Consider the following 25,119-nt stretch of genomic DNA (forward strand, 5'->3'; position numbering starts at 1 on the left):
ACAGCTGACACAAATGAACCTGACACCACAGGGGAAGCAAAATGAAACACACTGAACATGGAAACACAACCCTTTCATAATAAAAGACGAAACAAGGAGAGACATAGACGTGTGATGGGCTGAGTTGAAAAAGCAGGAGGAGTCACAGGAATTATTACAAAAACATAGTTTTCATTTATCTAACCCAAAAAAGCTGTGATGGATGGCCTTCGCCTCACGGTAATGCACCAAAGCTTTTAATCCGCCACCCTCCAGCCCAGAGGACATAGTTGGACTGGCCATCGGGCATACTGGGCATTTGCCCGGTGGGCCGATGGTGATTTTTCGTTTTTATGGGCCAATGGTTTTTTTTTCATTTTTTCCCCGTAACAGTATAAACACTGAAAGGTGGTGGATTGGCCAGATGCTGGGAGATGTGTAAAAATAACTCAATTGTTTGGTGGTGGCTATTGCGGAGCTTCCACAGATTCAGTAACATTAGCAAGTGGTGGAGGCCAGCAGATGCAACACGCTGGCAGGTGGATGACGGAAAGGCACGAGGAGCAGAGGCCGGAGGCGGTGAACTGAACTTCAGGTAAGAAGTTATGACCTGCAGTCTATCTGGGTCAGATATAAACCAAGTTTAGGTGGAGTTTATTTTCGTTGTGCTGACTTTTTACAGTCAGTTACAATAACTCGTACTGCGTGAGCTAGCATGAAGGAGTTTCTATACAGCTGTTCGGTTGCTATGATGTTACTGATAGTGAACTTTATTTTATTCATAAGGTTAGTTAGTAGAGTTGCCAACGGCTCCTTAAAAAATGGAATGGTCCCTCATTCAGAGAAAATATTATGCGTTTTGTATTGAGCTGAGAAGAGACGCAGTTTGTCCCGGACTTTAGCTAGAATGGGAAAAGACACAAAGCTGGAGTTATTCTGTCTTTACGCTGCACAGCTGCCTCTTCTCTTATCCCCCCCCCTCCCTCCCTCTTCTGTTGCTACTTTGATCATGAAACTGATCAATGATCAGCTGATCGGCTTTTCTCTCTTGTTTATTTATCTCCCACTTTGCGCCATAAACAGGAATCAGAATACTTTATTGATTCTGATTCCTGTTTCTGGCGCAAAGTGGGAGATAAATAAACAAGAGAGAAAAGCCGATCAGCTGATCATTGGAAACCAGCGGATGTCACGCTAAACAACAGCAGCACGTTTAAGCTTGATCAGCTGTTGTTAGAATTTATTTAATATTAATTTCTAGTATCAGCTGATGTTTGCTGGAGCCACAGCTGTAAAGCTGCTGGTCATGATATCGGTTTGTATATGTGGTGAGAGGGAAACATGAAGATGAAACCAGGAGATGTCCTTACTGAATCATCAGAGCTGAACAGTGATGGAGAAACAGGTTTACCTTTTAGGTGACATGAATGAGTTGAAGGGAAGTTATGAACTGTTTCTGAGAGACAAATAACACCAGCATCCTTTTTCTAAGTAGCTGACAGCTGGTAACTGTGCAGGGACGGGTCTAGCAAAGTGTTGCCAGGGGGCCAGGTAGGGCATTAACAGGGAGAGGGGGGCACAAAGAAATACTTTTCTTTCTTATTCTCATTTCAAATATTTAGCTTTTATTAAATAATTATCTGAATCTTGCGAACAAAGTTTTTATCTGACGTAAAATGTATAGAGATCATACATATACCAAAAAGACAGTGTACATCGCTGTCACAACAGCGTTTGTTTTCATTCAAAGGCTTTATGGCTTTAATACCTGGTGGGCTGGTCTGTAGTGAAAATGCCCAATTTTTTGTCCCAGTCCAGCCCTGCAGGTTAATACTGGCAGTGTCACCATGCCAGCTGACTGTATTTCATGGACGATCTGATTTCCTCGTGTCAGCATTGTTCCCACATCATCATAATTAATGTTGTTCCAGGTTCAACATTGCAAGTGACCAATCACCTTCTTGTGACGTAATTCCTTTGCGACTTCGAAATACCCGCCTTCGATTATTTCGAAATACAAGTGAAGAAGCGAAAAACCGCCGCCTGTCCGCCGAATTTGAAGTCAATTCGCCTGTCCGCCGAATTTGAAGTCAATTTAGGATACTTTCCTTTAATAAACGGTAAGCATTATACATATGTTCCTCACTTGGCTTGCTGTTTGTTTGCTAGCGATAGGCTACTTGACGACAGCATTAGCTAACCAGTGTTCTCTAGACCAGCGTTCCCCAACTTTTTGGGTGTTTCGTGGCCCGGGGGTTGGGTCAGGCAAAATTGCAGTAGCTTCCCTGATCATTTTACAAACATAAGTGAAGAGAATCTGGACTAAAAGGCCTAGACTTATGGTTGTGTGCTGAATCTATGAATCAAACTATCACCTGGAAACATAATTAACTGGTCCATAGCTGTGAAACTGGACATGAGTTCTTGATTCTATGGAGATTAACAGTAATCCAGAAATTTACAAATTTGTCCTGGTACATCGCGTAAATGTTGTCCCAGGGACATCGTGTAAATGTTGTCCCTGGGACATTGTGTAAATGTTGTCCCTGGGACATCATGTAGAATTTGCCCTGGGACATCGTGTAGATGTTGTCCCTGGGACATCGCGTAAATGTTGTCCCTGGGACATTGTGTAAATGTTGTCCCTGGGACATCATGTAGAATTTGCCCTGGGACATCGTGTAGATGTTGTCCCTGGGACATCGTGTAAATGTTGTCCCTGGGACATCATGTAGAATTTGCCCTGGGACATCGTGTAGATGTTGTCCCTGGGACATCGTGTAAATGTTGTCCCTGGGACATCGTGTAGATGTTGTCCCTGGGACATCGCGTAAATGTTGTCCCTGGGACATTGTGTAAATATTGTCCCTGGGACATCATGTAGAATTTGCCCTGGGACATCGTGTAGATGTTGTCCCTGGGACATCGTGTAAATGTTGTCCCTGGGACATCGTGTAGATGTTGTCCCTGGGACATCGTGTGATAGCTTGTAAATAATGGAATGAAAATTATTGATTGTTATTAACTTGTGAAAAAGAAGTGTAACAAATCCACATGTTATGTTCTTACACCCTTACAGAAACTGTGACTCCTTCACAATGTCAGGTAAATGTCAACTCATGTTGAATAATCAACCAATCAATCCTTTTATTATCACATGCAATGTTACACGTACAACTGCAATGAAAATTTCACCCCCTTCTGACCATACATATATTGCTTAAACATCACATTGGGAAGACAGGTCGGAAACAGTTAGGAAGGTCAGAAAACAATTTAATTAATAGATGAGGAGGAGAAAAAAGAACTACAACCAGACAAAGCTCCTAGAAGACTGAAATGGATGATGGTTGCAGCATGCAAAAAGAAAATGATATCTGTTGACTACAGCATATGCTTTCTCACAGATTACCTTGTGGGAGTAGCTGGACCAAACTCTATTGGTATTTCAAGTTTGAAATCCCTGTTTGACCAGACTAACATTTCAGATGAGGTACCTCTTGACATAAAAATCCTTTTATGTTGTCATAAAATTAATGTTAAATTCTGCTTTAAATACACTTTATTGTACAATTTACTTAATGAATTGTATTCCTTAGTTCTGTTTTTATTTATATGTATTTATTTATTTGTTTTATAAGGTAATAGATGGCCTAATCTATTTGCAGTGTGAGGTATGTTGAAAAGCTTGTTTGATCATAATGACATAGCATGTTTACGTTTTTTGTAATGTATTTGAAAACATAGGTGTATTTATGTTATTTTTATAGAATTTCCCTCACATTTATCCAATACCAAGCCAAATCACTGGAAAAATTTTGGATGGGTCCACAAGAGCACAAAGTGCATACTTTTTGAAGGTATGACTTGGACTGTGGTAACTATGTTCTTATCACAAAGGGTTTATAAGTTGCCACTATAAACAAACAGCATTTTCCAAAATTGAAGCCTTGTCAGAAGAACCTGAAAAATACCTTTCTGAAACCTTTTCTGTGTAAAGACTTGTTCAAAAGCAATGCACACAGATTAAAACATTTCTGTCTTGGCCAACTGATAAAGAACACCAAAAATTGAGTGGTGCGTGTTGAGTCTGTGGTCTTGATTTGTTTTGTACACACTATAGAAATTAATTAATGTAAACCAAAAATGACACTTTCTATATGTTTGTGTATCTGCAGAATTAATTACAAGTCTCACCTGACAAGCTTTTGCAGTTTTGCAGTGTCATTCTTGACAGAAAAACATTCTTGTCACATTATTTTTATTTCCAGAAAAACATCTTTCAGATGTATGAGAAATTGATTGGAGCCTGTCTGGAAAACGGCAGCCACTGGACCTTGTTTGTAAGTTGCACAGATTTTGCACTCTCTCTAGTGCATGATACTTTTCAGTGTCCCTCATTAGGAAAGCTCAAGGCCCAAGCCTACCATATCCATCTTTTTACAAAACAGTTTTGTGACATACCCAAGAGGACCATAGTCTATATGAATTCATTTGGCGAGTCGGAGGTCAGAAAAAGTGCGGTGTTGAAAAACTGGAGGTAATTAATTAACATATTTAACATAACATATTTAATTTAATTGAAATCATTACCGAACGTGGTTATTGATTTCTCTATATGCTTTTTATTTGTAATAACTGCGATCTCTCAGCTCATTTGCTTCAGCAAGAGGCTGCGCTGGAGAGTGGACCTTGTCACATGTGAGCCACCCACATCAACAGGATGGGAACTCATGTGGAGTGCATGTCATAATGGTACTGAAAACTATAGCTTTAACCTATATAAGTAATGTTTACATTTTTGCCTAGTCAGTTTTTAAAGCCTTAGAGGCAGGATGGTAAAATCTCAATTTTTTTTGTAGATTGAACAATTTCAGCAGTAATGCTTTGCTTTGGTTGCTCTGTTTTTTTTTTTTTCTCGGGGGGGGGGGGGGGGGGGGGGGGGTTAAAAACAAACAAACATTTCTTTGTTAATCTAATTCTTTTTGTTCTTTTTTTTTTTTTTCTTCTTCGTCAATTATTAGTTTGCCCAATCTCTCATTGACGGTAAAACACAAGTGGAGGAGTACAACACTGAAATCACAAAGCTCAGGTCCCGACTTTGCCACTACTTATTTTCCTCAATAGGTAAAGATAAAATTAGCTGCCTTCTTTTTCTCTAACATTGGAAAATGTAACTTGTACTTAAACAAATTATATTTTGCAGATCGAACTAGGAAGTGCAGTCAGTGCTGGTGTGTGATTGCAGCCAAAGACCGGGTACACTATGACATGTCCTTAGCCATATAGATTGTTTATTTAATGGACTTTGTTCATTTGTTTTTTGTTTGTTTATTTCTTCTTCTTCTTTTTTTTTTTTAAATTCACAGGTGCAGTGCCAGAAATGTGGTGCATACAAGCACATGCGTTGTTCAAAGTCTGTTTGTGGCATCTGTATCTTCTGTGAGAGTAAGTCACAATATAACTAAACAATGTCCAAAAATGTTTAAAGTGAAATTTTTTTTCGTAATTTTGCCTTTGCACACCAGGACTGTGTAATTAAAGTGGACGTTTCAAGATCCAGTTTTTACACAAAACTATTTTAGACATAACTGTGTCGTATTGTGGGGATTTCTCTTCACAATTAAATTGATATAGTGCTGTTTATATCATTCTTCTTTATGTAACAGCACAGTGCAGCACAGCAGAGGGAAAGGAGTTGTGCAGCATAGTGGGTGGCTATACAGGAGGAGCAATAGAAGTAGCCAGTGAAGAATGTCATCAGGGAAAGCATCAGGCAGCGAATGACAAAGGAAAAGTTCCTAAGGGAGAGAACATCTGCAGCAAATCGACAAGTAACAGTGAGATAGGAAGACTGACAGTCAGAGATGAAGGTACACAGACTGAAAGAGATGAAGGTACACAGACTGAAGACAACGAAAAAGAAGCAGAAGTATACGGCACAAGTCTGAGTACAGATAATGCTGCTGCTGATGATGTTGACAGGATCGATGCAGATACAGAATTCCAAACTGATTCAGAAGGAACTAGTACAGTTTACAGAGTGCATGGTCGCTTATCTGTACCAAGCTCAAAAAAGAAAACCTACACAATAACAGAAGACGAGATCAAGCGCAGAATCAACGCAGAGAACATGTCAGTTCATGTTTTCAGAGGTTTGATTGGGGTAGATATACATTTCGTGATTTTGATGTCACCTGAAATAAATCCGGGTTACTCGTATCAATGAAGTGACAATGTGGCTGGAAATTGTGCATTTGCTGCAACATATACACAATTACACCATGTAAACAAAAGCATTTAACTTTGTGCGCATGTGTGTGTCTCTCTCTGCTCTTTTGGTGTTTGCACTTTTTCTTTTTTAGGGCCGTAAAGCCAAACTGCCCGCAATGATTCTTGACAGGCCTAAGAAGGCCAAAACTAAAGTAACGGTGTTTAGTGTTCTGAGTGAAGAGGAGGCTGGGGAGCTAGCCCTCGGGTTTGCCGGAAGATTGGCCTGCGATGTCACAACAGACATGGTCTGTAAAGGCATCGACCATTCAAGTGCTGATATGACAAAGTAAGTTAGTAAAACAATATGAAAGTTGTATCTTTTTTGGTATTATTTGTCATTTCCCCGTATTTGGGTTATTGGTGTAACATTGTTAATCTTACTTTCTAATAACAGACAGACTCTTCTCAAAATCCAACACAATCTTAAACATGAGCTGACTGATTCCTCAACCTTCAGTTTGCTGACACACACCTTTGGCCCCGCTGCACTGGATTCTGTCATTTCATTCCTGTGTGAAAAACTTGATCTTGTCTCTTAAATAATGAAACCTTTTGTGACTTTTGTTTGTTCTGTAAATCAGAATCTTGAAAATTGTTCATTGTTGTTCTAAGTTTGTGTTAACTATTTGGCAAAAATGATTGGTTCCTAATCCAAACAGCATAATGACTGTTCTAACACATATCTTAAAAATGCTACAAAGAAAGAAAATTATCACATATGTTTCAATATGAATGTAATTGTGTCACACTCGGTTTGTAGTAGCTTTCCTGTTTTATTTTGAGTTTTGGTATGTTTACACTGTTATTTTTATTTCCCGTGTGTTCGTCTTCCCTTATTAGTTTTACTGTATTTAATTAGTCTGATTTAATAACTTATAATTATTTACTTTCCAGTGTGTATATATGCTCCTCGTTTGGATTATTGTTTGTTTGAGTTCTGCCTGTCTTTTCTATTAAAGATTTGGACTTTTGGACTATTAGTGGACCTCGTAGGTTTTTATTCTGTTCAATTGGTAATTGACTGGGTTTAATTTAGTGGCCTGGAAAACAGGCCGGAGGGGTCTGGTCATTTTAACCCCCTAAGACCCGAAATCTTCCATGGCATGCATTTTTAATTTCTCTTTGATATTTGGGCCGATTGGAACCCGATGAATGTAAAAAGAAAGAATTACCAGGTTTTGGTTTTTTTTACCTAATTTTTGTTTCTGAGAAAAATGAGAGCCACATATGAGGACATTAATTTGAAATTTCGATAGAACAGTTGCAGTATAATGTCCTCATAACTGTATATCAGGCACTTGTTGATCAAGATTTAGTATTTTGGTCTAAATAACCCAAAATGTGATGTCCACATGTGTGGACGCCAGGCTGGAGTAAAGTGTTAGAGCTATTTATACCTATGTAAACTTTGATCTGTGTGTTACCAGATGATGAAAATGAAAAGCATGAAACATGGTTTAAAGCAAAAACAATGTGTTATGATGAGTTTATTTATGAAGTGAGTGAATGGTTATCTGGTTGCGAACATTTGCATTTAAAATATTGGTGTTGATGATGGTGTTAATCCAGAGGACAGTGTTTCAAATGTGGCTGGTAAGCCTTCCATCATTAAAAGGTCAACTAGTGGTAAAATAAGGACGATCTGATTTCCTCGTGTCAGCATTGTTCCCACATCATCATAATTAATGTTGTTCCAGGTTCAACATTGCAAGTGACCAATCACCTTCTTGTGACGTAATTCCTTTGCGACTTCGAAATACCCGCCTTCGATTATTTCGAAATACAAGTGAAGAAGCGAAAAACCGCCGCCTGTCCGCCGAATTTGAAGTCAATTCGCCTGTCCGCCGAATTTGAAGTCAATTTAGGATACTTTCCTTTAATAAACGGTAAGCATTATACATATGTTCCTCACTTGGCTTGCTGTTTGTTTGCTAGCGATAGGCTACTTGACGACAGCATTAGCTAACCAGTGTTCTCTAGACCAGCGTTCCCCAACTTTTTGGGTGTTTCGTGGCCCGGGGGTTGGGTCAGGCAAAATTGCAGTAGCTTCCCTGATCATTTTACAAACATAAGTGAAGAGAATCTGGACTAAAAGGCCTAGACTTATGGTTGTGTGCTGAATCTATGAATCAAACTATCACCTGGAAACATAATTAACTGGTCCATAGCTGTGAAACTGGACATGAGTTCTTGATTCTATGGAGATTAACAGTAATCCAGAAATTTACAAATTTGTCCTGGTACATCGCGTAAATGTTGTCCCAGGGACATCGCGTAAATGTTGTCCCTGGGACATTGTGTAAATGTTGTCCCTGGGACATCGTGTAGAAGTTGCCCTGGGACATCGTGTAAATGTTGTCCCTGGGACATCGTGTAAATGTTGTCCCTGGGACATTGTGTAAATGTTGTCCCTGGGACATCGTGTAGAAGTTGCCCTGGGACATCGCGTAAATGTTGTCCCTGGGACATTGTGTAAATGTTGTCCCTGGGACATCATGTTAAAGTTGCCAGAGACATACCATATGAAAGTTTAGCTTCTTTTAGCCCCTGTTTGTTTTATATTATTTTATATATATATTTTTTTAATATTATATTTAATATTTACATTGTATTGCAAAAAACCCCAAAACAAGTTAAAATGAATTAATGAATATTGACTAATTAAACCTTCGCTATTTTTCCACCAGAAATGGACGACATAATTAGAAGAAGTGTTCTGAATGACGAAAAAAAAAGAACTGGAAAAGACACACAACTTTGTGTGCATGTGTCACAATGCCAGGAGGACCCATTCAGTGTTGTGTTAGAAAAATTGAACTCATTAACCCTTCATGGACATTATAAATGTTTAAATGTTGCCTCAGGTAAAGACAGGAAAAGAGACTATTACAAATTCAACTGCATCAGAGCTGGGGAAAAAAGTCGAAACAGCTACAGAGCAGTGGGCTGTAAGGCCTATGTTTCATTTAAAGTACTCAAATGTTGGAAAGACCACACAGTCATCGTGCAGCGTACATATGATAAGCATGATGGGCATGATCCTTCGGACCCAAAAGACGCACATTTCAACAATATTTCCAGTGATTTGAGGAGGAAGATTGAGGAACTGCTTTCCCTTGGAACTAAGCCAGCCATCATACTAACCGAATGTCATAAATGGGCCAAAGAACATGGACACAGAGATCTTCACAACAGAGAGCATTTTGTCACACCACGTGACATTGACAGTGTTAGAACCTGCATGATGAGGAAGAAGCACTTTAACTGTGGAGACAGTCAATGTGTACATACCTTACTTAATGGAAAACATCAAGAACATGTTCTCTTCTATCAACCATACACATCTGACCAAGAACTAATGATTATTTTGCAGACACCTGTAATGAAATCAAACATGGAGAACTATGCAAAACAGTTAGTATTTGTTGACACCACGCACTGCGTTAACCAGTATTCATTTCCCTTATTCACACTTGTTGTAAGAGATGATCATGGGCATGGAGTCCCTGGCCCTGTGCTTCGTACGTCGCTTACTACATCCAAGATCAAATGAAACATCCAAGACCAAATCATCGCGCTAACTCTGAGCTCGCTATTCCGGTTCCCCGAACACACCTGTTGTTGACGATTAGTATAGCTGGATGAAGTAATGTGAGATCACTGGGTGGCCCAACAGGGGCTATGCATCGATAGTAGAAACATTGATCGGCAACCCTTTGATTGGTCGGCGAAAATGTCGAAGGAGCGCGCTCGGTATTTTTCGGCAGCAGAGCAAGAACTCTTGAGTGAGGGATTTCAGGAGTTTCAGAGTTTAATTAAAACGCAAGGGAACACTGCAAAGGCTGCAAAAGCAAGGAGAGAGGGCTGGCAGAAAGTTGCTGACAAATCAAACTCGTAAGTAATTTAATAATAATAATAATAACAATAATAATGGAGTGGATTTATATAGCGCTTTTCAAGGCACCCAAAGCGCTTTACAATGCCACTATTCATTCACTCTCACATTCACACACTGGTGGAGGCAGCTACGGTTGTAGCCACAGCTGCCCTGGGGCAGACTGACAGAAGCCAGGCTGCCATATTGCGCCATCGGCCCCTCTGGCCAACACCAGTAGGCGGTAGGGTAGATTTATCATATCACACCATATTATCCAATATTATATTACATTATATTATATTATAATATGTTATATTATATCCCCTTTCACATTAGAGCCACAACAGGACCCACTAGAACATGGGAACAAGTAAAAGTGAAATATAAGAATATTCTACAGAATGGTAATATTTATCACTTATATTGCTTGTCGTCTCTTGGAAAGAGACCCTGGAATACTCTGTTTGTTTGTTCATAACAGCAACCAAGAAAAGGGCAGAGCAAAAAAAAAAAGACAGGTGGTGGTCCTGCACCCTCTCGTCAACAAGTTGGTTAAGTGAATAATACCCTCACGGGAAAATCGATATCTCTCTATGAGCACACTGTCGCGCTGAGCTAAAGGATCCTGTCTGTCCCGCAATATACGCTGAATTCTGAGGACTCTCCTTATCAATCTTGCACCTTCCGCAATGGGTTGCTCGCGTAAACGGACAGGATATGACTGCGACAGACTTCCCAAATCCACCTTCGCTTTTATAGCCGTGGTCTCTCATCTTGATTACACGAAGTAATTTACAATTACTACTCTGAAATATGAATTACATCTGTAATAATCACATACATGTAATAGAATGTTAATAGTACATTTCCCTTTTTTAGGGAATGACCTGTATGTATCTGTGTGAAATCAATAAAAGGATCAAGTGCTGCATTATCTTTAGTTACATTGATGTTATTTATTTATGGTGAAACAGTGGTGGAATATCGCTGTTGCTTTCGTATAAATGAAGCGGACATACCTGCGTGGCCGCGATCTAATCCTGTTTACATAAAGTAAACCTGCTCCCCAGCAGGTTTACGCTTACGGCTCTGTTGCTATGACAGCAAGTCCCGGATGGGCTTCGGGGAACCGAACGATCCAGGATCACGCGAAATTGTCAACAATCTCATCCAGCTAACTCACTTAGCGCGGTACGAAGAACAGGCCCCCTGTGGCCTATGCTATTGTCAGCAACGAAAGTCAGAAAACCCTGGAAACTGTTCTTGGAATAGTTTGTGAGCATTTCCCAACTTCCCCGAGGTAAATAATACATTGACAGCTATTAATTTTGAAATAATTCCTTTTCAAAAAAGTTATAACATGCCAGAATCTAATGCTATAGCTGCAGCATGGGCTGCAAAAAACTTTCCTTTCCAGTTGTTAAAGTTATTCCTATAGGCTGTATGCAGTATTTTATATATCTACTTGTGAGTTGAAATGTTTAATTTGGCATTGAAGTGGTGCTTTGAGATAGCAAAAACATTTTCATACTGTTTAATCTCATTTAGTGTTTTCTTTTTTTCTGTAGAGCATTTATGGTTGACAAAGACTTTGCGGAAATAAATGCTTTGCAGAAGGTTTTTCCAGAGTCAGCTATCCTTCTATGCTGGTACCATGTCTTGCAGGTAAACCACATTGTTTTCTTTTCACGTTGTCTAAGATGCACCTGAAACACATTTTTACAACAGGGTCCTGTTGTTATGATTTGCCTCATTGTGATATTCACCTACTCAGGTTAATGAATATAAAGGGATAAAATGTTGAGTGACTATGTCCATCCATTTAAGACCACAGTGCACTCATCTTCTGGTGGCTGCTTCCCAAAGCTCTTTTTGACATTTAAAAATATGTTTGCCTGGTTGATTTCTGTAATGCACAGGTCCTCTTGTCCAGTGAGTGACAAAGTTATTTTTGGACGTCAGCTTTCTTTTATGCTTTTTGTACAGCTGCTCCTCTGTCTCTCTCTCCAGATTAACTTTTTTTCTCTTACATTCACAGGCTGTTAATCGATGGCTTTCAAAATCAGAGTCCGGGGTCCATGGGCTTTCTAACACCCAAAAGAGAAATGAAATCATTTCTTTCTTTTGTAAGCTGAAAGCTTGCACATCTGTAAGTGTAATTTGTCTATTTCACATTTTGATTTCTTGATTACACTAAGAGCATAATAACTTTCAGTTGCTAAAAAAAGTTACAGAGAGATACAAAATAGATTTTTGAAACAATTTCTAAAACTGGCTTCTTATCTTGCTTATCAAAACAAGTACTTAAGCTGTGCAGAACATCATTGTGTCACCCACTGTGCAGTAGAACTTGTGAGTGGGATTCTTTCACAGACAGATGCTGAAACCAAATATGCTTATAGGTTTAGTGTTCCTTCTTAGCCATTGTAAGGGAAGAAATAATTGCTTCTTAATACAAAAACACGACATATTATTAATAACTTAAAATTCTTAATGTTATTCAATAAAAGGAAAAGGCCTTCAATACATAATATTAAAGATTTCAATAGGTCTGTTAAATGGATTGAAATATATTCTGTTGCATCCAATTCTCTTAGGAGGACGACTTTAAAGCCACATCAGCAGAGTTCTGCCAGACATTTAAGCAATACCCTTTGGTGTGCCAGTATTTTCAGAAGCACTGGGAAGGCATTGGCCACATGTGGTGTGACTACGGCCGTCGCTTCAGTCACGCTCGTTCTGAAACAAACAATGTGATTGAAAGGTATGATTTATTATTTTGACCTCATTCAATTGTATTGCTGAAAAAAAGATATTATGCTTTAATCCAAGAGGCTAAACTGAGTAGGTTCGTCATGTCATTGCCAGAACAGGTTTTAGGCAAATCCTTTAAATTCTAGCAGCGTTTTTTATGTTATCACAACAAAAAACAGAGTAGGTGGATTTGCCTAAATCAGCTAAACCGGCACAGAGCATTCCTTTATAAAAGACGTGTGCAATAGGTATTCCAATTTTTAAAAAAATAATACAGTCTTGATTAAAACTTTAAATTCCTTCAATTACAGTTACTAATCATTTCAAATAACTGTTTTTCAGATTTTTCCACCGCCTGAAATACCAGTTTTTATCTGGCTACAAGAATAGGCGTCTGGATGATCTGATTGAAGTGCTCCTAGGGAAGGCCGACGACTACTTCTCAGTCATAAAAACCCTGCAAGATGTGGGCCGCATGAAAAACAGGTTTGCTGACCCCTTGTCTCAAGTTTCAGACTCTGCTTCAAGACTGATGGAAAGTGGTTGGGCTCTTAAAATTACAGTCAAGAACAGCCATGGAGTTAATGCATATCAAGTCCCATCTGAGTCAAGAGAAGACATGGTGTATGACGTCTGCCCTGTTGAGTCCTACTGCAACTGTACATATGGCTTACGAGGACTTCTTTGCAAGCATCTAGTGTTACTTGCAAAATTAGCAGAGGCTGACAATGACATCTATCCAAACATGGAAACAGACATTTCTACCTTGGCAAGAATTGCAGTGAAAGAAAGGCATTACTTTGTACACTGTGAGGACTTGAAAGTGATAAAAATGCCAAGTTTGTTTGGAAATCTGTGTTTTTTTGCATCGGCTGAAACACTTCAGTGCACTTGTTGTACGTTCTCTCACTATAACACATGTGCTTGCCTGAAGGTGGCTTGTAGCCATTTTAAAAAAATGAAAAACTCTCTGAAAAGTCCTCTATCAACTTTGAATGACACTCCTGTAGTTGAAAGCACAGACAAAAAATGCACAGAAGATGCAGTTGGAAAACTAAATGCTGTTTTAGACACAGTTAAACAGTGGGCATTCATTCCAGAGGGTATTACTCCAATGATAGATGAACTGCATACAAATGTCTTAAAAACAAAACAAGTAGGCAAAAGTATATGCCAGTACGAAATAAAGACGACAGAGAATGCACGCAAAATTAGGCCATTGTATTCTAGCAAGAAACGTTCGGCCAGCATCGACATTCCAACAGTCTGAAAATGAATGTGAACAGTCGATAACCACTGAAAGAGAGACATCCTCTGGAGAAAATGAAAACCTTTTGGAATACAAAACAAAAAAGAGAAGAGTTAAAGCTAAGTATATGCATAAGTAGACTTTTGTGTGACATTTCAAAGGGACTGCATCCATTACTTCTGTTTATTGAAACCTAAAGCTGAATAGCTGTCCTAACTTTCTGCCAAGGAACAGATGAAAAGAAATTGTTTGGTCTCTCAAGCAGTTGTTATTTATGTGTGTTATTCATTACTTTGGCTTGGTTGCTGTTTTTGATACAAATTCATCTGTGCCCATTGTAATATTTTCATATGTTACTATTTTTATATTGCTATGCATTATAAATAAAGGATTACTTATTACTATTAAAGGTCTGCATTTGTAATTGTTGGTATTATTTATAAAATATGCGCTCTTAAGTTTTTTGCTCCATAAAACGATACCTGTCACTTTTTGGACATAGAGTATCAGCTGTTGAGAATCCTGGCTCATACAAAATAGAAGTAAAAGGTTTCAACATCCAGCCTTTTTATGATTAAATACAAAGTGTAATAACAGAGTTATTGGGGTGTGATTTTGTTAATAGTTAGTCTTAAGTATAAGTTTAATAGTAATGAGTAAGAAAATATAGCCAGAATAATGGAATGAGACTAACACCTGACCTCACACTGAGATTTGGTATGAAGTGGCATGTTTGTGCTAATGCTGACATTGGGGCTCAGAGTTCCTCTGTGTGTATATATTTGTGAACGTTAACTTGGCTAATGTCCAAGGGTTTGACTGCTTTCCTGTTGGATTGTATCACAAAGAACAGGGATAAGAGCACCAGTGGCCGTGCACACCCTCATCTCTCTCCTTCACCCGATCATTAGTGTTGGAAACCGGCATTAGCTCAGAGTAGATTAGACTTCAGTATATGCAAGTGATTTGATTTTATGATTATTTGATTCAGTTTTTTCTGTGTTCAAGCTCAATTACTTTAATAAAATATGTTGAATTCAAACAAATAAATAAACAAATAAACTGTGGACATTACCCTTTTAAACCTTTCTGAAACAAGACAGGTAAAAACCAGTGTATAAAAGTTTACATAGGTATAAATAGCTCTAACACTTTACTCCAGCCTGGCGTCCACACATGTGGACATCACATTTTGGGTTATTTAGACCAAAATACTAAATCTTGATCAACAAGTGCCTGATATACAGTTATGAGGACATTATACTGCAACTGTTCTATCGAAATTTCAAATTAATGTCCTCATATGTGGCTCTCATTTTTCTCAGAAACAAAAATTAGGTAAAAAAAACAAAACCTGGTAATTCTTTCTTTTTACATTCATCAGGTTCCAATCGGCCCAAATATCAAAGAGAAATTAAAAATGCATGCCATGGAAGATTTCGGGTCTTAGGGGGTTAAAATGACCAGACCCCTCCGGCCTGTTTTCCAGGCCACTAAATTAAACCCAGTCAATTACCAATTGAACAGAATAAAAACCTACGAGGTCCACTAATAGTCCAAAAGTCCAAATCTTTAATAGAAAAGACAGGCAGAACTCAAACAAACAATAATCCAAACGAGGAGCATATATAAACACTGGAAAGTAAATAATTATAAGTTATTAAATCAGACTAATTAAATACAGTAAAACTAATAAGGGAAGACGAACACACGGGAAATAAAAATAACAGTGTAAACATACCAAAACTCAAAATAAAACAGGAAAGCTACTACAAACCGAGTGTGACACAATTACATTCATATTGAAACATATGTGATAATTTTCTTTCTTTGTAGCATTTTTAAGATATGTGTTAGAACAGTCATTATGCTGTTTGGATTAGGAACCAATCATTTTTGCCAAATAGTTAACACAAACTTAGAACAACAATGAACAATTTTCAAGATTCTGATTTACAGAACAAACAAAAGTCACAAAAGGTTTCATTATTTAAGAGACAAGATCAAGTTTTTCACACAGGAATGAAATGACAGAATCCAGTGCAGCGGGGCCAAAGGTGTGTGTCAGCAAACTGAAGGTTGAGGAATCAGTCAGCTCATGTTTAAGATTGTGTTGGATTTTGAGAAGAGTCTGTCTGTTATTAGAAAGTAAGATTAACAATGTTACACCAATAACCCAAATACGGGGAAATGACAAATAATACCAAAAAAGATACAACTTTCATATTGTTTTACTAACTTACTTTGTCATATCAGCACTTGAATGGTCGATGCCTTTACAGACCATGTCTGTTGTGACATCGCAGGCCAATCTTCCGGCAAACCCGAGGGCTAGCTCCCCAGCCTCCTCTTCACTCAGAACACTAAACACCGTTACTTTAGTTTTGGCCTTCTTAGGCCTGTCAAGAATCATTGCGGGCAGTTTGGCTTTACGGCCCTAAAAAAGAAAAAGTGCAAACACCAAAAGAGCAGAGAGAGACACACACATGCGCACAAAGTTAAATGCTTTTGTTTACATGGTGTAATTGTGTATATGTTGCAGCAAATGCACAATTTCCAGCCACATTGTCACTTCATTGATACGAGTAACCCGGATTTATTTCAGGTGACATCAAAATCACGAAATGTATATCTACCCCAATCAAACCTCTGAAAACATGAACTGACATGTTCTCTGCGTTGATTCTGCGCTTGATCTCGTCTTCTGTTATTGTGTAGGTTTTCTTTTTTGAGCTTGGTACAGATAAGCGACCATGCACTCTGTAAACTGTACTAGTTCCTTCTGAATCAGTTTGGAATTCTGTATCTGCATCGATCCTGTCAACATCATCAGCAGCAGCATTATCTGTACTCAGACTTGTGCCGTATACTTCTGCTTCTTTTTCGTTGTCTTCAGTCTGTGTACCTTCATCTCTTTCAGTCTGTGTACCTTCATCTCTGACTGTCAGTCTTCCTATCTCACTGTTACTTGTCGATTTGCTGCAGATGTTCTCTCCCTTAGGAACTTTTCCTTTGTCATTCGCTGCCTGATGCTTTCCCTGATGACATTCTTCACTGGCTACTTCTATTGCTCCTCCTGTATAGCCACCCACTATGCTGCACAACTCCTTTCCCTCTGCTGTGCTGCACTGTGCTGTTACATAAAGAAGAATGATATAAACAGCACTATATCAATTTAATTGTGAAGAGAAATCCCCACAATACGACACAGTTATGTCTAAAATAGTTTTGTGTAAAAACTGGATCTTGAAACGTCCACTTTAATTACACAGTCCTGGTGTGCAAAGGCAAAATTACGAAAAAAAATTTCACTTTAAACATTTTTGGACATTGTTTAGTTATATTGTGACTTACTCTCACAGAAGATACAGATGCCACAAACAGACTTTGAACAACGCATGTGCTTGTATGCACCACATTTCTGGCACTGCACCTGTGAATTTAAAAAAAAAAAAGAAGAAGAAGAAATAAACAAACAAAAAACAAATGAACAAAGTCCATTAAATAAACAATCTATATGGCTAAGGACATGTCATAGTGTACCCGGTCTTTGGCTGCAATCACACACCAGCACTGACTGCACTTCCTAGTTCGATCTGCAAAATATAATTTGTTTAAGTACAAGTTACATTTTCCAATGTTAGAGAAAAAGAAGGCAGCTAATTTTATCTTTACCTATTGAGGAAAATAAGTAGTGGCAAAATCGGGACCTGAGCTTTGTGATTTCAGTGTTGTACTCCTCCACTTGTGTTTTACCGTCAATGAGAGATTGGGCAAACTAATAATTGACGAAGAATTAGATTAACAAAGAAATGTTTGTTTGTTTTTAACCCCCCCCCCCGAGAAAAAAAAAAAAACAGAGCAACCAAAGCAAAGCATTACTGCTGAAATGGTTCAATCTACAAAAAAAATTGAGATTTTACCATCCTGCCTCTAAGGCTTTAAAAACTGACTAGGCAAAAATGTAAACATTACTTATATAGGTTAAAGCTATAGTTTTCAGTACCATTATGACATGCACTCCACATGAGTTCCCATCCTGTTGATGTGGGTGGCTCACATGTGACAAGGTCCACTCTCCAGTGCAGCCTCTTGCTGAAGCAAATGAGCTGAGAGATCGCAGTTATTACAAATAAAAAGCATATAGAGAAATCAATAACCACGTTCGGTAATGATTTCAATTAAATTAAATATGTTATGTTAAATATGTTAATTAATTACCTCCAGTTTTTCAACACCGCACTTTTTCTGACCTCCGACTCGCCAAATGAATTCATATAGACTATGGTCCTCTTGGGTATGTCACAAAACTGTTTTGTAAAAAGATGGATATGGTAGGCTTGGGCCTTGAGCTTTCCTAATGAGGGACACCGAAAAGTATCATGCACTAGAGAGAGTGCAAAATCTGTGCAACTTACAAACAAGGTCCAGTGGCTGCCGTTTTCCAGACAGGCTCCAATCAATTTCTCATACATCTGAAAGATGTTTTTCTGGAAATAAAAATAATGTGACAAGTATGTTTTTCTGTCAAGAATGACACTGCAAAACTGCAAAATCTTGTCAGGTGAGACTTGTAATTAATTCTGCAGATACACAAACATATAGAAAGTGTCATTTTTGGTTTACATTAATTAATTTCTATAGTGTGTACAAAACAAATCAAGACCACAGACTCAACACGCACCACTCAATTTTTGGTGTTCTTTATCAGTTGGCCAAGACAGAAATGTTTTAATCTGTGTGCATTGCTTTTGAACAAGTCTTTACACAGAAAAGGTTTCAGAAAGGTATTTTTCAGGTTCTTCTGACAAGGCTTCAATTTTGGAAAATGCTGTTTGTTTATAGTGGCAACTTATAAACCCTTTGTGATAAGAACATAGTTACCACAGTCCAAGTCATACCTTCAAAAAGTATGCACTTTGTGCTCTTGTGGACCCATCCAAAATTTTTCCAGTGATTTGGCTTGGTATTGGATAAATGTGAGGGAAATTCTATAAAAATAACATAAATACACCTATGTTTTCAAATACATTACAAAAAACGTAAACATGCTATGTCATTATGATCAAACAAGCTTTTCAACATACCTCACACTGCAAATAGATTAGGCCATCTATTACCTTATAAAACAAATAAATAAATACATATAAATAAAAACAGAACTAAGGAACACGATTCATTAAGTAAATTGTACAATAACATTGCATGTGATAATAAAAGGCTTGATTGGTTGATTATTCAACATGAGTTGACATTTACCTGACATTGTGAAGGAGTCACAGTTTCTGTAAGGGTGTAAGAACATAACATGTGGATTTGTTACACTTCTTTTTCACAAGTTAATAACAATCAATAATTTTCATTCCATTATTTACAAGCTATCACACGATGTCCCAGGGACAACATCTACACGATGTCCCAGGGACAACATTTACGCGATATCCCAGGGACAACATTTACGCGATGTCCCAGGGACAACATTTACGCGATGTCCCAGGGACAATATTTACACGATGTCCCAGGGACAACATCTACACGATGTCCCAGGGACAACATCTACGCGATATCCCAGGGACAACATTTACGCGATATCCCAGGGACAACATTTACGCGATGTCCCAGGGACAACATTTACGCGATGTCCCAGGGACAATATTTACACGATGTCCCAGGGACAACATCTACACGATGTCCCAGGGACAACAATTACACGATGTCCCAGGGACAACATTTACACGATGTCCCAGGGACAACATTTACACGATGTCCCAGGGCAACTTCTACACGATGTCCCAGGGACAACATTTACACAATGTCCCAGGGACAACATTTACGCGATGTCCCTGGGACAACATTTACGCGATGTACCAGGACAAATTTGTAAATTTCTGGATTACTGTTAATCTCCATAGAATCAAGAACTCATGTCCAGTTTCACAGCTATGGACCAGTTAATTATGTTTCCAGGTGATAGTTTGATTCATAGATTCAGCACACAACCATAAGTCTAGGCCTTTTAGTCCAGATTCTCTTCACTTATGTTTGTAAAATGATCAGGGAAGCTACTGCAATTTTGCCTGACCCAACCCCCGGGCCACGAAACACCCAAAAAGTTGGGGAACACTGGTTAGCTAATGCTGTCGTCAAGTAGCCTATCGCTAGCAAACAAACAGCAAGCCAAGTGAGGAACATATGTATAATGCTTACCGTTTATTAAAGGAAAGTATCCTAAATTGACTTCAAATTCGGCGGACAGGCGGCGGTTTTTCGCTTCTTCACTTGTATTTCGAAATACTCGAAGGCGGGTATTTCGAAGTCGCAAAGGAATGACGTCACAAGAAGGTGATTGGTCACTTGCAATGTTGAACCTGGAACAACATTAATTATGATGATGTGGGAACAATGCTGACACGAGGAAATCAGATCGTCCGTATTTCATCATCAGCCAGTGTTGTTCTTTATACATCAATATTACCAAAGTTTACCATAAGGCAGCATAGAAAGTATTTACTTGCTTTCAGGTGTTATTCAAATGTTAGTCTTTTCATTTGTTTCCACACTTTTTTCCTGTTTCAAAATCAAACACCAGTTTGTGAGAAGATTATCTTCTTTTTTTAATAGGCATTGGTTTTGCATTGGCATTGGCTAATTTGCCAATTGTATGTTAAAATGTTGGTATTTTAATATTAAAAAATGTTTTTGCCCAAAACATATGTGCACTACATGTCAGTAAAAATACTATGCAAATATTGATGTCCTTGACTGCTGAATAAACACTGACTGATTGTATCTCTTGTACTTTATCAACGCAGTATCTAAAAACTTTGCACCGTAGTGGTTAAAATCTCATTCTAATAAGAGTTAAAAGCGCATTCGCTTATTAGGTTTATAGGGTTATTGAATTATGGTTAACGGTTGGTAGAATTGTTTTTAACATTATCTGACAATTACATCTGCCACCCTTCTCCAAATCTGTGCCCCTACCTGGCCCCCCCAACAAAAGATTTCTAGACACGCCACTGCTCGTTTACGGAGGGTGCAAAATGCGGCAGCTTGTGTTTTAACTGGCACTCGAAGGTTTGAGCACATCTCCCCTATTTTAGCTTCACTTCACTGGCTGCCCATTTCTTTTGGCATTCATTTAAAAATTCTTTTATTTGCCTTTAAAGCTCTCCATGACCTAGCTGCATCTTAACTCTCTGAGCTGCCACAGTCTTATAAACCCACCCGCTGTCTCAGGTCAGCTGATCAGCTGTTCCTGAATGTTCCCAGGACTGAGCGCAAACTTAGAGGACATCGTGCTTTTGCTGTAGCATCTCTGAAACTGTGACACGATCTGCCTTTAGAGATTAGACAGGCTTCTTCTCTGCCTGTTCTTAAATCACTCCTGAAAACTCATCTCTTCACCCTGACCTTTGACACCTTGTAAGATGTTGGTTTTTAGTTTGAGTTTTTTAGTTTATTTTTGCTGTTTTATCTTGTTTTTAAATATAGGGCTGTTTAAATTTTTTTTATGTATTATGTGTTTTATTTTCTTACTGTTAAGTTTATTCTATTGTTCTTAACTCATTTACTGTACAGCACTTTGGTTTTGTCCTGGGTTTTTTAAAGTGCTTTCTCAATAAAGATGGATTGGATTGGACTGGAAGATAAACACTTTAGTTTGCAGTACTGTGGTGAGTTCACAGTAAAGCACTGTGTTGGACTGGCGCACAGTGATTGTGGCGTTCATGGTCAGTGTTAGGTTACCTCAAGTACAGTGGATTCATTTGCATTTAAGCTGATGATGCTTCGATTAAGTCATCAAATTTCACCTTTATATCAGCTGTATAAGACAATTCTCAGGATACTGTTAGTGTAGGAAATGGAAAGACAACCAAGATATCTGTGAAACGTCTGCTTACATCTTGAATTCAGCTCCGGCGTATGTGGTAAGTTGTTAATGAGTGACTTTAATTGATTCTTTCTTCAGATGTGGCTATACACTCTACTGAGAATAAGCATACTGTCACGATATGAGTGGATCTTCAAAATAGACATCAAAATAGTTCATGGAGAAAATAAGTAGAAAAAGTAAAGATCTTCTTAGGAACAATACTGTTTGGATAATTATAACCATCATAAGCAACTGAATCATTTCAAGATGTATTTGCTCAAAAATTTATTTATTACTACAAACACTTATTTAAATTTAAACACAAGGAAAATCAACAGTTTCTAGAACTCCAACAGGGGCAGGACTTGGAGGTACTGGGATTTCAGGAGGCAGCAGAATGGTACACTGGTCAGTGTCATTATTATTGACCGGTGATGGTGGATGGCCTTGGGGGGAGCTGAGAGGTAACTCAGACCTCTTATCTTCAGGACACATAAAGAAAACATACTTCTTTTCAGCAGCTGGAGACTTAGAGACATCCCAAGTCATCAGCCTCATGCGTTTAGGCTGAGGCAAAGGTTCCTCTTCATCCTCCACAGAAAAAACGCTTGAATATCTGCGCTTTCTGCCCAGACCTAACTCTGCAGTGGGTGGAGGTGTCAGAGGCAGAGGACACATTAAAAAGGCCAAATCATCATCCAGGGATGAACAATCATATTTAAAATCTGGATGCATGATCTTGTCTGTGTCCTTTGACTGAAAGCTGGCATCAGCAGGTGGAGGACTTGAAGAAAGTGGAACATCAGAACTCATCAGCCTCATGCGTTTAGGCATCAAATGTTCCTCTTCATCCTCCACAGAAAAAACAGCAGAATATCTGCGCTTTCTGCAGAGACGTAACTCTGCAGTGGGTGGAGGTCTCGGAGGCAGAGGAACATCAGCAGGACACATGAAATACGCCACTTCATCATCCAGGGATGAACGATCATTTTTCAAATCTGGGTGAATGATCTTGTTTGTGTCCTTTGAATGAAAGCTGGCATCAGCAGGTGGAGGACTTGAAGAAACTGGAACATCAGAACTCATCAGCCTCATGCGTTTAGGCATCAAATGTTCCTCTTCATCCTCCACAGAAAAAACAGCAGAATATCTGCGCTTTCTGCAGAGACGTAACTCTGCAGTGGGTGGAGGTCTCGGAGGCAGAGGAACATCAGCAGGACACATGAAAAACGCCACTTCATCATCCAGGGATGAACGATCACTTTTCAAATCTGGATGCATGATCTTGTTTGTGTCCTTTGAATGAAAGCTGGCATCAGCAGGTGGTGGACTTGGGAGCTCACATGCAGGTGCGCTGATAGGTCTGAACATGAAAGCGGGAACTTCATTGTCCAGAGCACAACGGTCTCCACTGGATGAGTGTGGGAGCTTCTCCTTTGCCTGTGGAGGAGGCAGACTTTGAGCCAAAGGGATCTTGTGTTGCAGAGGAACATTCAAGTCATCTGACGTTTTGCTCTGTTACATATTATTGTTGTTGTTGTTGGATTTTTCTTTAAAAATTCACACGATTGAATGTTTAGAAACAGACACAGTGAAGGGTAACTTACCACAGCTCGAGCCATTTTAGGCGTCTGTCAAGGCAAAGACGCAGGATTTGGTTTCTCTGTGTAAGATTACAGGACAGTTGTCAGTTTCATTTTCAAGTCAGTTGGATAAATTCATATCAAACTTCTCAAACTGTATCATTAAAGCATTGTTTAGGTGGACAAATATGAAAGATATGAAGATAAAAACAGTAACAGCTGGCAATCAAGGGAAAACAACCTTACGAAAAAGGTCTTAATCATTATTGTTTAAAAGTAAATCTTTCAGTCCTTACTTCAGTGATTGTTTGAAGTCTCTGTGCTTGTTGTCAGTCGCAGATTTGTGTAAAATAGTTGCAGTTTGTGAATAAAGTTTGCAGGAGCTCCAAAGTTTGTCTGTTCAGTACCAAAGTAATGAGGAGACTGAGTGCAGGTTTGGAATCCTCAGTGACAGAAGAATGCAGCAATGTTTGAATTTGAATTTGTTATTGTTTTATTAACAACAACTACCAGGATCATGCCATAGCAACACAGTGATGCCCAGTCAAATGTCAGGTACAAGGGATAGCCCACATACACATCCAACAGCACAGTAAAGCAATGGGCACCAATGCCACCAGTCAGGCCTTAAAAATACCTGAGTTATATAACAGCACACTGACAGTGTCTCATACAAAAATATAAAATGTATAAATACAGTTAATATCATTTTCATTTAAATTTTATTTAATTCTCTTCATATAGTGCCAAACAGATGTCTCAAGTCGTCACTGTTACAACATAGATAAACATAAACATGAAATCCATTATTTAATTCTCTTCCATTCACTCCAGTTCAATTCAATAGCTATATAGATGGATAGACAGATACTGTATTATATACTATATTGATTCCAAATGGAGAATTAATGTGTTATATCACCAGGATAATGAATTCAAGTAGTACAATCTCCAATAAACAGACAACACACTTCAAGTTCAAAGTGCAATATGTGCAGGATCCAGGCTTTATATTGTAAGATGCAAAATGTTTATATATACATAATAAATTTGAAAAAATAAAGAAAGTTAAAAATCAAAATAAGTTTATTGTCACGGTGGCTGATGTGATTGCAGTATGAACCCAAAAGCAGACAAGGGAGAGATGGAACTGAATCTTAACAAAAAGCAAATCATTTATTAGGTTGAAAAAACATGAACACAAAACAAGGCCCAGCAAACAGGGGCGACAACTAAAACTAAAACCTACACTGGGAATAACTCAGTATGACTATGACAACTATGACAGGAAAAACATGAACATGAATCCGAGGAGGTGCATGCGAGAAACTCTGATGAAAAAACATGAACATGAACATGGACCTAAACAGAATCAGGAGATAACCTGAAACCGGGAATAACGTGAACAGAAGAAAACAGACGCACCAGCACTGACCAGAGGAAGACAGCAGACTTAAATACACAGAAAATAAAAGGGGAAGTGGAAACACACTGACACAATCATCCTACATCCCAAAAATCAAAGTAA

The 25,119-nt window shown here is 38.5% G+C and overlaps 4 protein-coding genes across 13 annotated transcripts; 2 read left to right on the plus strand and 2 right to left on the minus strand.

The window, feature by feature from the left end:
* The first annotated feature begins 1,967 nt into the window (after positions 1-1,967).
* Positions 1,968-7,232, plus strand: LOC147302425 (uncharacterized). Of its 6 annotated transcripts, XM_086284125.1 has the most exons (14): positions 1,968-2,099; positions 3,059-3,084; positions 3,387-3,472; positions 3,621-3,653; positions 3,750-3,839; positions 4,251-4,322; positions 4,431-4,519; positions 4,632-4,734; positions 5,004-5,106; positions 5,186-5,238; positions 5,349-5,427; positions 5,649-6,145; positions 6,345-6,538; positions 6,647-7,232. In XM_086284125.1, the coding sequence occupies exons 2-14, from the start codon at positions 3,078-3,080 to the stop codon at positions 6,789-6,791; spliced, it is 1,551 nt and encodes a 516-aa protein (XP_086140251.1). In that variant the 5' UTR covers positions 1,968-2,099; positions 3,059-3,077; the 3' UTR covers positions 6,792-7,232. The 6 variants fall into 6 exon arrangements, with proteins under 6 accessions (XP_086140251.1, XP_086140255.1, XP_086140252.1 ...); XM_086284129.1 differs by lacking the exon at positions 3,387-3,472 and having other exon boundaries at positions 1,983-2,099; XM_086284124.1 differs by lacking the exon at positions 1,968-2,099 and having other exon boundaries at positions 2,962-3,084.
* A 4,062-nt stretch (positions 7,233-11,294) lies between these two features.
* Positions 11,295-14,545, plus strand: LOC147302426 (uncharacterized). 2 transcript variants are annotated; one of them, XM_086284134.1, is made up of 5 exons: positions 11,295-11,429; positions 11,698-11,794; positions 12,168-12,278; positions 12,727-12,893; positions 13,226-14,545. In XM_086284134.1, the coding sequence occupies exons 2-5, from the start codon at positions 11,705-11,707 to the stop codon at positions 14,151-14,153; spliced, it is 1,296 nt and encodes a 431-aa protein (XP_086140260.1). In that variant the 5' UTR covers positions 11,295-11,429; positions 11,698-11,704; the 3' UTR covers positions 14,154-14,545. The 2 variants fall into 2 exon arrangements, with proteins under 2 accessions (XP_086140260.1, XP_086140261.1); XM_086284135.1 differs by having other exon boundaries at positions 11,341-11,596.
* Positions 14,546-15,681: 1,136 nt separating this feature from the next.
* On the minus strand, positions 15,682-20,496 carry LOC147302427 (uncharacterized). Of its 4 annotated transcripts, XM_086284133.1 has the most exons (13): positions 20,340-20,496; positions 19,392-19,417; positions 19,220-19,252; positions 19,034-19,123; positions 18,551-18,622; positions 18,354-18,442; positions 18,139-18,241; positions 17,808-17,910; positions 17,676-17,728; positions 17,487-17,565; positions 16,769-17,265; positions 16,376-16,569; positions 15,682-16,267 (listed from the first exon to the last, which is right to left on the minus strand). In XM_086284133.1, the coding sequence occupies exons 5-13, from the start codon at positions 18,605-18,607 to the stop codon at positions 16,123-16,125; spliced, it is 1,320 nt and encodes a 439-aa protein (XP_086140259.1). In that variant the 5' UTR covers positions 18,608-18,622; positions 19,034-19,123; positions 19,220-19,252; positions 19,392-19,417; positions 20,340-20,496; the 3' UTR covers positions 15,682-16,122. The 4 variants fall into 4 exon arrangements, with proteins under 4 accessions (XP_086140259.1, XP_086140256.1, XP_086140258.1 ...); XM_086284130.1 differs by lacking the exon at positions 20,340-20,496 and having other exon boundaries at positions 19,392-19,565; XM_086284132.1 differs by lacking the exons at positions 18,139-18,241; positions 18,354-18,442; positions 20,340-20,496 and having other exon boundaries at positions 19,392-19,566.
* Positions 20,497-22,313: 1,817 nt separating this feature from the next.
* On the minus strand, positions 22,314-23,630 carry LOC147302428 (uncharacterized). Its single transcript, XM_086284136.1, has 2 exons — positions 23,616-23,630; positions 22,314-23,448 (listed from the first exon to the last, which is right to left on the minus strand). The coding sequence occupies exons 1-2, from the start codon at positions 23,628-23,630 to the stop codon at positions 22,324-22,326; spliced, it is 1,140 nt and encodes a 379-aa protein (XP_086140262.1). The 3' UTR covers positions 22,314-22,323.
* Positions 23,631-25,119: the final 1,489 nt, after the last annotated feature.

The sequence above is a fragment of the Aulonocara sp. 'chitande type north' Nkhata Bay genome, linkage group LG23, assembly GCF_057382095.1.
Source record: "Aulonocara sp. 'chitande type north' Nkhata Bay isolate Kocher_YH1m ecotype deep benthic linkage group LG23, A_spYH_male_GT1.1, whole genome shotgun sequence".
In the NCBI taxonomy this organism is placed as follows: Eukaryota; Metazoa; Chordata; class Actinopteri; order Cichliformes; family Cichlidae; genus Aulonocara; species Aulonocara sp. 'chitande type north' Nkhata Bay.